At 46.4% G+C, this 11,363-nt stretch overlaps 1 protein-coding gene across 2 annotated transcripts in view; it reads right to left on the bottom strand.

Annotated features, from left to right (window-relative positions):
* SLC22A23 (solute carrier family 22 member 23) overlaps nt 1-7,994 on the bottom strand; it is a 167,031-nt gene extending 159,037 nt beyond the window's left edge. For both annotated transcript variants that reach the window (XM_050939978.1, XM_050939977.1), the window contains exon 1: nt 7,333-7,994. In XM_050939978.1, coding sequence (XP_050795935.1) covers nt 7,333-7,872 — 540 coding nt within the window. In that variant the 5' untranslated portion in view covers nt 7,873-7,994. The remainder of the gene's footprint in view (nt 1-7,332) is intronic.
* Between the last annotated feature and the right edge of the window lie 3,369 nt (nt 7,995-11,363).

Consider the following 11,363-nt stretch of genomic DNA (forward strand, 5'->3'; position numbering starts at 1 on the left):
TGCGCCACAGCACAATGCAGAATTTTTCAGAAATTAATGTTTTTTTAAGACAATTTCCCCTCACCCCCTCAGCCTGCCGACCACAGAAGTGAGCTGTAGTGCTTCTGGCCACCACAAGCGGCTGCTGGACCTGGCAGAGCCCAGCTCGCACATAGAAGACACTGCGGGACAGGGGGGAGTAGAGAGTTCCCATCACTGCAGTTCCCCACAAGCTCTGAGGGAAGACGACAGTAGTGTTCAGGAAACTCCACACAAGCCTAGGACGGAGCAGCAGGCTGTTTCTCCCTCTGGATCCCTGGGCTTAAGGGGTGCAGGTATGTGGGCATGGGGAATCTAGGGGGCAAGGGGTGCAGCTGCTGGCCTCTGGGGGGCGAGGGGTGCAGGTATCTGGGCGGGGGGGGGGCCCAAAGGCTGTGCTCTGGGGAGGAGCAAGTTTGGGTACATTGGCAGGGTGGGGGGGGGCATGGCTGGACTCTGGGAGGGAGGAGTTGTGAGTGTCTGGCTCCCGGCTGAGCTTGGAGGGTGGGGGAAGGGGCAGAGAAAAAAAAACTGGTTTGTCACAGGGGTTTCTTTAACTCTCTACTCCTGGGGGTATTTTTCTCTGTGTCTGTATTGTTACAGAAATACCTGCTGACAGGTATTTTGAAATAAATTACCAAAATAATTGGAACTGGCATGATCATGTAGTGTTATTTTGACAAATAAAATTTTAAGAATTTTAAAATGTGTGCAGAATTATTCATTTTTTTTTTGGCACAGAATTCCCCCAGGAGTAAACTGACTGGAGTAAGTGACCTGTCCTTTAGGACTGGGAGTAATCTGAATATTGTTGTGCTCTTTAGTGTACGAGACCATCTATCACAAAGGCAAGCTTGTCTGGGCAAGATGGATAGGAGTGCCCAAGGAGACTGTCTGTGACTCCAAGTTGAGGCTGTCGTAGTGCCTGAGGAGTTTGCACCTGATACCTGGTTGATGAAATTTAATTATAGAACTCACAACCAATTTGGAATGTGTGCCCCTCTTCATAACAGTCTGCCCTGAGGTTGGTACTCACGCTCCTGAGCCATTCCAGACAGCTTGACACTGGCATAGCCTTGGCAGGATTCATATGCCACGGGTCAACTGGGTTTATAGATCATAACCCAGCACTGGTTAAAAGTTTAAACTTGGCATTGAGAGTTTTTAAAGGCTAAAGAAGAGACGCAGTGATTGAACCACCGTAACAGGATGGTCTTGATAGAAAAGACTTGAACAGTTATGTAAAGAGGGGAATATCCCACAAAAAATAAATTCCAGTTCAGATGCTAAGAGCTTTTCTCATAAACTTTTAACCCGGCATCCAAGGACCCTCCTACTTCAGACACTGCAGAGGCAGGCACCACAGAGGGAAACACTGCAATGGAACTGGCCTGATTGCATTACCTGGCAGCCCAGGAAGAACACGAGCACTAGAAACAGGTGGCAGAACTGCAGACCAGGGAGACTGAGGCAGCCCAGGACGCAGTCCAAACCGACGAGGAAGAGAGAGCCTACCAAAGTCACAAGGCCAATGAAGAAGTTGAGGAGAAAGCAGACCAAAGTGGCCTGGATCAACTGGAAGCTGAGAACAGGGCACGCACGAGGCAGCTGGAAGCTCACAGACCGGCAAAAGCAGCTTCCCCAGACAGTGAGTACATAGTCCACAACACAAGGCAGTGGGAGAAAGTTTGCCCAATTTATAAAGAAACTGACTTTTTAGAAGAGTATCTGTCCACATCTGAGAAACTAAGCAGGATGAACCATGTCACAGAGGATAAGCAGATGCCTATTCTTCTAAGCAGATTAACTGGGAAAGCCAGATGGCTTGACAGGAGTAATACTACTTACCATATATACTTGTTCATAAACCAAATATTTTTGGTAAAAAAGTGACACATCAAAGAGCGAGGGTCAACTTATAAATGGGTCTACACCAAAATGTGATGATTTTAAACTCTGTGGAATCATTGAATTGAATAGCTGATACATTGTCGCTTTATTTACCTGGACAATCTGCAGGCATGGAGCCCAGGAGCGCCGCCAGCTTTTTTGGCGCCCTAGGCGACGGACGGTCCCGCCCCCGAAGTGGCGTCCCTGACAGAGGAGGGGGACAGTCCCACTTCTGAAATACCGACGACGACCAGGGCGGCCACCCCCCCCCCCCAAATGTTAGCGCCCTAGGCGACCACCTAGGTCACATAATGGGTTGAGCCAGCCCTGATGGAGCCCCACACTTCCTATGGCCGTGGTTCGCCTTTCCCAGCCAATGCAGCTCCCATGGGCTGGGAACAGCAAACCGCGGACAGTGGGAGCTGAGGGACTCCATGCCTGTGAACGCTTCAAGTAACCAAAACATCCAGGCCCACTAGCAGCTTACCATGATGGGCCAGGAGCCAAAGATTGCCAACCCCTGAAATATAGAGTCAGCTTATGAAAGGGTTATACAGTTTTTGCTATTTTTACCTAACCATCTTGGTTGGGGTGGGGGTCAGCTTATAAACGAACAGGCTAATGAATGAGTATATACAGTACTTCCTTTGGAAAGTGCTTTGAGCTCTAGAGATGAAAAGTACCATATAAGGGGGTGGATATAATAATTACTGATTCTTTTTTTGTCTCAAGAATTTATCCAGCCCAGGACATGTATGAAAAGGAAGTACCCTCGTCTAAATTTGCATCTGATATCTAGGCAAGACAAATGAATGGTGTGAGAAACAAACAAGCCCAAGTTCGCAAAGTAACATTTAACAACTGTAATAATATATAAATACATCTAGAGAAGAAGATTAATTAAAGTACCATGCCAAGGTCCATGATTTATGCACTGAATCAGGACATTAACCCAGATCTGTGATTTAATACGGCCATTGAAATTCTTGTGGTTGAATTATGTAGTTAGCTTCTTCTTTGTAATTATTTCAACAATATTAAATAATAAACGGTGTGGTCCTTTTTACTGTTTCCAGCTCCTCATGACTGACAGTACTTTCAAAAGCAGCTCCCCCTGCAATTCAGTCAAGAGTTCAGTGCTTCGCTGGTGCCTGGAACAGCTTTGCCTTTCTTGAAAAATATCAGAAAGGCAAGAATGATGCATGTCCCCAGGAAACCAGCATTCTGCTGCACACTAATCAGCCAGCTAACTCAACACTACAACCAACAAAGACCCAAGAAGAAGCAGAAATGGAAACCCTGAAAAGCTGTGCTGAAAGTGACAAGACCTCAACCCCCCAAGTCTCAGGCATAACATAGGGCAAGGGGCTGCAATCCATTGAAGGAGGAAAGAGGGTGGAAAGCTAGTTAAAGTGACCCATTTAATTAATCGACAACCACCTGCCAGAGATGAACAAAGGAAGGTGGCATTCCAAACACACACAAAAGAAGTAGAGAGCAACAAAACAAAAAGTAAGGAAGTTCAAAATACACTTTGCACCAAAAAACAAATAATTTTTGGCTGAGACATTGTAGGTGAACGTGACAGAGCTCACTTTTCTTCCTCTATCACTTGGGAGCAATGCAGATTAAAAATAGGAGATATACTGGCCGAGTTAAAGTGCCTTTTTTGTTTTACACTTTTTTGGCTCTCTGTGTGGTGTTTCAATATAACCCCTGGCTACCACACAGCTGAGTGTATATTAGTCGAAGATACATTTCCTAACACTCTATTTAGATAGATTGGAACATTGCGTGCTAAGAGCAGGTCTATTTTGTTGGGGGAGGGGAGGGAAGAAGAGTGAGACCTGAGCATCCATCTTTCTGAATAAGTCAGTGCAGATCCATTTTACAAAGGAAGCTGGAATACCTACATGAGAATTAGCACTTATGGCCCAGTCCTGCTCCCAGTTAGGTCAATGACAAAACTCCTATGGGATTCACCTGAGAAAGATTGAGCCAGGGTGAAATGACACTTTGTTGTGTGTGTTTTCCCCATTCCTTTGTAATAAACCAAAACTGAAAAGGCATCCTGACCCTTAGAAAATGCCATAATTGTAATTATATAGTATTACAGCTTAGTGGGAAAGATCGGCCAAGTTTTAAGAAGCAAACGCACACCAAAAATAAAACTACACTTAAAAAAACCCTCTGAAGTCTGTTAAAGTTTTTTTTTATTAAACAAGACAGCAGGGACCGCAGCTGTTTATTTATCCATTAAAATCTATTTGCCCTATGTGCTAAATTATTCCAAGGAATGCATTTTTTAAAACACGGCTATAGCCTACAGGATAAAAGAGTAATGCTCTCTGTTCTTTTTACTGTCAACTTCACAATAAGTTTCAAAAGAAAGATTCTCAGCATTTTAATAAGGTTTTATACACAGAGGCACAGTATTTTTGCTATCTCCCTACTTTAGACATAAGAGCTTGCCCTAGAACAGTGACTCTCAACCTTTCTGGACTACTGAACCCCTTTCAGGAGTCTGATTTGTCTTGAGTACCCCCAAGTTTCACCTCACTTGCTTGCTTACAAAATCAGACATAAAAAATACATGAGTCCTAGCACACAATTACTGAAAAATTGCTTATATTCTCATTTTTACCCCATAATTTATAAAATAAATCAACTGAATATAAATATTGTACATACATTTCAGTGCATAATATATAGACCTGTATAAACAAGTCATTGTCTGTATGAAATTTTAGTCTGTACTGACTTCGCTAGTGCTTTTTATGTAGCGTGTTGTAAAACCAGGCAAATATCTAGATGAGTTGATGTACCCCCTGGAAGACCTCTGCATACCCCAAAAGGTATGTGTACCCCTGGCTGAGAACCACTGCCCTAGACCAGTAGTCTTCAAACTTTTTTCATTTGTGGACACCTAAAAAATTTCAAATGGAGATGTGAACCCCGTTGGAAATCTTAGACACAGTCTGCAGACCTCTGAGGGTCCACAGACCACAGGTTGAAAACCACTACCCTAGAACATATGCATAGCTCAGTCTCCAGTCATAACAGAAGATAATCTGTCCCCATCAAACACAATTTCAGATTTGTAGTTTTATATCACATAACACTAAATTCAGTGTGCGTGCTCATCTTCGCAGAAGGTATGTGACAGATTTTTGACCTATTGTGCTTGTGAATTTTTCTGGGGTTTATTTGCTTGCTCTATATCTGGTTGATTTTTTCATACCATTTACACTTTAAGGGACATGCTGAAAAACTGAAATGATTTCCAATAACCAATATGAACCTGTGCTGGCTGCAAGAAAGAGCAACCAGACTGGTCATTTGCTTACTGTATGTCCAGCTGAGGAAAGCGATGCAGCATGGTTAATCCAAACAAAGTTCCCATGTGAGAACTAATTTTTGCTGAGCTTTGGGAGTTTGAGATTAAGGGAACTATCATGATGTAACATTTTCATTTTATATCTCATGAGCTACAGCTGTTTACTAATATCAGTGAGACTTGTACACAGATGGTACAAAAGACTTTTGCACCACTAACGTAAATAACAAACATTAAAAATTAATCACGTGTGAAGGCAAAGTGATCGTATTTCCATACATGCTTCATTGTAGCTTTAACTATAAACCATATTTATAATTTACAGGATTACTTTATGCAATAAAGCATTTTATATGTATACATTTTTCCTTTTTGACTAGAATGATTTCTATACCTAAAATGCATGTCTCCCTTTATTCCTTCACTAAAAACAAAAAAGAAATACTTATATTTCACAGTGCATACCAGTCGTGCTACGTTCCTCACTAACTGCCACCCTCAAAAGCTTTTGCAGAAAAGAAGCTTGTTGTGTAATCTAACACTGATCTACTTAGTATGCTGCATTGGTACAGAGGAAGCCTACATAATGACTTGAGGTTCTCTGTTTAAAACTGTTTTCTTTTTGCTGTTTGGTGACAACCACGATACAACCGTAGAAAGGTTTTATTTTAAAAGAGTCTTTTCATTAGCCCAATGGATTTTTAGCTCTTGAGAGATTAGTACTAGCACTGAAAACTGTGAAGATTAGATGAGTATATCAGTAAATAAACCACTGACTGTAGACCCCATGTCCTATTTCTTGTCCCTTGCAACTTTGTAACTTAATAACAAAAATGCTTTAAAACATAAACCTGAGACAGAAGTCCAGAATATTGGAGTAGGTAGGAAAGAGGAGGAAAGGAAAAAGGGTTCAGGTTTTAAATACATTAGTTCAAAGAGTACATCAGGATACAAAGTATGGGATTTATTCAAGGCTAGCTGGCTAATGGGTTATTGATTGCTTTTGCTTCTGGATGTGTGGGTTCAATTGTTTCGTGACAAGCCCAGTGGTGCCAAACTATTCTTCAGCGAACTGCGTATATGCATGTTCAGAACAGCCACAGATATGGGCAATACTAGCAATTGCATTTAGGAGAGGCCCAGAATTACATTAACAAACAGCTGTTGCAGAGTTAAGGATTCAGGTTCAATGACACAGCTGGGTGTAACTTCTGACCAACACCTGCCGGTAATATATCTCGTTCATGCCAGTCCCATTAGAAAAACAAACCTATAAAGAATCTGGCATTCAGGAAGTAGATAAGGGTTCAGGATGTATGTGAACCAGACACCGGCTAGTTGCCTCCTGGCCTGCTTTCCCTCCTGGGTGTCTGATCACAAGTTTAATTGAGGCATCCCTTCTCCCCTGGGGGCAAGGGCTCCACGGTCAAACCCATGTTGCTTATTTTGTCCTGCAGCCCCTCAGATCAACCTATGCAGTTGTGAGACTGGCTTGTGTAAATGAGCGTGGAGGTAGAGGTATGGGGTGTGGAGGGAAGAACAGCTCAGTGGTTTGAGCACTGGCCTGCTTAAACCCAGGGTTGTGAGTTCAATCCTTGAGAGGGCCATTTCGGGACCTGGGGTTAAAAAAAACAACAACGAAGTCTGGGGATTTGTCCTGCTTTGAGCAGGGAGTTGGACTAGATCTCCTGAGGTCCCTTCCAACCCTGATATTCTATAACAGGTGCTGGAACTAGGGATGCTCCTGCACCCCTTGACTTTAAGTGGTTCCCATCATGTACAGCAGTTACAGTTTGGTTCACCTCCACTATACAAATTGTTCCACCACCCCTGCTTGGAGGGACAAATAAGCAGTGCTTAATTTGTAATGAAAGAGGTGCCCAGGCTCCAGTAATTAGGTGCTGGGGCTCAAGCATTTTTTTTTACTTTCATAACTGAGGCAACAAGCCCAGAGGTCCCAGGGCTATGAACGGCCAAGCCTAGAGGTGCCCACGTTAAGCACTGCAAATAAGCCAAATGCTCTGGAGCAGAGCGGCCAGGGGTGCAGTGCGGGATGCCAGAGACAGGGGGGCCTCCCTGCTCCTTACCTTGCTCACGACGTTCTGGACGAGGCCGGCCCGGATCCGGTACTGCCACTCGTGGCAGTGGCACTGGCTGGCGTTGTCTCCCGGCGGCAGGGTGGGCAGCGCCGGAGTCCCCAGCATCCCGGCGCCGCTGCTCTGGCTGTGGTTAGCGGGGCCCCGGGTCAAGTGGCCCGTCCCGTTGCCCTGCCCGTCCGCCTCCCGGCACCAGAAGTCGGGCTGGTCCAGCAGGAAGGAGTCCGAGAACTGGCTGAAGCCGATGAAAAGGGCCGGGATCCACGTGAGCAGCACCAGGGTCCTCTGGTACCCGCCGCCCAGCCCGCCGAGCAGAGGCAGCACCGAGCCATCGTAGTCCAGCAGCAGCGGGCTGGTGGAGCCGGCGGCGGGCGGCGGCAGCGTCTGGATCTCCGCGGGTGCGGGGGGAGCCACCGCCAGCGTCGCTGCTGCAGCCGCCGCCGAGCCCACCTCCCCGGCCGGCAGGGACCCGTTCTCCTCCGGCAGCTGCCGGCCTCCGCCAGCCGCTTCGCGTCGCCGGTCTATCGCCATCCGGGAGCCTCACATAGAGAGCGCAGGGGTGGGATGGGGCCGGGCGCTTCACAGCTAGCGCGGGGCTGCCCCGGGAGGGCGACCCGGGCCCCCCCTGTCCTGCGCTTCAAGCCGCGCTCGGCCGAGAGCCCCCGCCGCCGCCGCCGCAGCCAAGCCTGCCCGAGCCGCCTCGGGGAAGCCTCCGCAAAGCCGCCCCCGCTCCGCACGGCCACGCTGCGGCTTCCCTGCCCCAGCGCCCGCTACGGGTCCCGTGGGCAAGCCGGGGGCAGCGGCCCCGCAGGGCAGAGCTCACGGCACCGCCTGGCTGGCTCCGTCCAGCCCCTGGCCCCGCACATCTGGCTCCGCGCCACGGGGGGCGAGTCCCCCCACCCCGGGGCCCGCCGGGCTGCGGGAGAAGCCCCGAGAGCCGCTGCGCCTGGGGGAAGCTCGCTCCAGTGCGCGGCGGCGCCTCTTCCTCTCTGCCGAGGCTCCCGCTGCTGCACGTACTGGGGAAAAGGGGCGGGGAGCGGTCCCCGCTCCCTTCCGCGTGCGCCTCTCTCGGCAGCCTCAACCTGCACAGGCAGCCCCCGCCCTCCCCAGGCCGGAGGTAAAGGTAACAGCGGCAGCACCTGCGCTTGGCGCCCGCGTCCTTGGTGGCAGCCTGGCTCCCCCTGCAGGGAGCAGCCGGACCCAGCCCTTCCCCCACCCCGGGCACCTCCACCGGCAGCCGAGCTCAAGCCATGATCAGCAGAGGAGGGAGCAAATCCAGCGCGCTCACTGAACACCCTGCCAGATCCGCTGAGCTCCGGCGCCTCTTGCTGCTGCTCCGGCTAGGAACGTGGAGGAGGATTTAGGAGCTTGCGCTGAATTGCAGCAGGGTTTGGCTCAGGCAGGAGGCGGTGGATGTGGTGTCAGCCAACAGCAGCAGGGGGGCTCGGTGTGGGGGGGGATGAGGGTCAGCGAACGTAGTAGCTTTGAAACAAGATTGACTCACGCGTCACACTCTCACCTACCCACCCCTCTGATCGCTTTGATTCCTCTCCTCCTCACTCTAGTTACCCCCAGTTTAAAGGAATCGGAGTGGGTCTTCGTCTAGGCTTCCTTCTCCTGGAGGCTCTTCAGTTAAGCACGCCCCGCTAGGGTATCTGTTTTGGCTAGTATTGAGATATCAGTCTAGTCTCTTAAAGCTGTTTAAATGTATACAGGCAAATGGCTTATTCGCTGTGATTTGATAAAGAGTTTCCTTTATCCCCCATGGGCTGGAATATGACATTGTGTTATTGCAAGGAGAATAAAAACGGGTAGAGTTAAAATGAATCCAGCCTAATAACACTCCATTCAGGTGGCCCAGAGTGTGTCACTACTGCAGCAGAGGTAGTGCTGTATTTTACATCATGTATAGCCTCCGGGAAGATCACCAACATCCCTTTATAAGTTATAACTTCTTTCACCCACCACTGGAATGCAGCCAGCTCTGGGGTAGGATGGAAACGCTGCGTTGGATAACTGTTGTTACATTTGGCATATGTCCTTGTAAATAAGTTCTGCGAACATGTTTACACCACAACACAAATTATATTTACATGGCAGTTTTCAGGGAAATATGCAAAGCCCTTCACAATTAACTCATTTATTAGTGGTAGGAGCCAAAAAGACTTGAACATGAAGAATAGTTCCAAGGTTAATAGTTGTTCCTTTCTAATTAAAAGTGGGGTGGAAAATAACACTGTTACAGATCTTTGATCTAGAGTTTTGTGGTTATTTCTGTGTGAATTATTTACTCTATGATGTCTATTATTCAGTAGGGTAAGAGTCCTGCAGCTTGCTGGTTCAGAAAAGCTATGAGAAGCCAAGTTACAAAACCACCCTGAGTGGCTGAAGAAGGAAGATTAGATAACCAGAGCAGTCATAAAGGATAACTGATGGGGAGGCCCAGAGGGGTCAAAGGCAAGACCAGAGGCTGAACCAGAACATCCTGTCTCTGAAGTCTATACAGATACAAAATAGTTGGAACTCAGAAGATGTATGTGCATAATTTCAAAGAAAATGGCAGTTGAAAAATTAAATTACAAAAAAATCATTACTTGTGTTAACCTCTGAGATAATTAAAACGAGGCTAGGCAGAATTCAATTTTTATCATTTCAATGGAATTATTCATGTTTATTTTAAAGTATTTTTGTATCATTTAGATTTTCACAGTTGTGCAGAATTATGGATTTTAATTTTTTTTTCAATTTTTATTGATTTACATTTTTACAACTGTTGGAAATGATGGGGGATCAGACAATGAGGGGGTCTGATAATTATTCAGTAAAATTGACTGTAGATGTTGAGATTCAAAAAGTTAAAACTGTACAACCATTAAAACACCAATTGTCAACATCAGAATCTAAATATACAAAGTAAATATCCTTAAATCAAACTCTAAGAAGTTTTCAGCAGCCTTTTTCTTGCTTTACCTGTCTGTAAATTTCAATTATCAATGGAAATATTTTTTCATTTATTTGTGAGCATATGGTGAAATTTACATTCACCTACATTTACCAATAAAATCTAATATCTAAAAATAACAGTAAATATAATTTACTTTTCACAATAAATGCTGATTTTTTTTCCCCTTTGCATTTCTCTATGCTGGGAGAAAGGCTGGTGAGTTTTACTTTTGTTTAGTCAATTTCACCTTTTGGATTTTTTTTCCCCCAGATGCCTTTGAGAACAGCAGAATTTCAAATGTGTGGAAATCATAAAACAGTATAGACAATGATTCTGCAAACAATGGCGCATGTAGACAGTCTGAGTTCAGTATGTAAAGTTACTTCACTTGTAAAAGTGTTTGTAAGATTGGGGCTATTTCTAGTACATTTAGGCAAACAATTTATTTGTGAATGGCCATTGATTTCAATGGGAATTAGGTGCCTTAATACCTTTCAGGGTCCAGGCCTCTGTGGCAGAAACATGGATAGAATCCATTTCTCCAGGGCAGCATTCAACTGCCTTAACCATGAGACCAAATGTTTTCTTCCTGCAATCCCCTGCCTGATTCGTTAACCATTTTCCAACCAACAGAGGGCGAGGAACCCCAGTGGGCCACTCTGTAGTCCTCTCTGGTTCCATGGCCCACTAGGTTGGTGGCTCATCCACAGTGCTGTGAGCCCAGGCATGTACCTGGTGCAGTTCAAGGACTCCCCCAACACCTGTCCCTTTTACTGTGAGAGGGAGACTCTGGTGCAAATCTACATAGGCTGCATCAGGTTGCAGCCCCTCTTCCAGCTCCTCCTGAACCTCTTACTGAGGTTCTGGTTGCATTTTTGCTCACATCTCCTGACCTATGCACAGCCCATCCATGACCCCACAAAGTCACAGGACCTTCTCCTGACACTGGCCAAGATGACCATCCATTACTCCAAGAGGAGGAAGTTTGATGGGAAGTGCTTCACAACTGTGTGGCCTATTTCTGTTCCCTTGTCCAGTCATGCCTCTGAGCAGAGTTCCTCTAGACCATGTCCACTGA

This window comes from Gopherus flavomarginatus, chromosome 2, assembly GCF_025201925.1.
Source record: "Gopherus flavomarginatus isolate rGopFla2 chromosome 2, rGopFla2.mat.asm, whole genome shotgun sequence".
Taxonomy (NCBI): domain Eukaryota; kingdom Metazoa; phylum Chordata; order Testudines; family Testudinidae; genus Gopherus; species Gopherus flavomarginatus.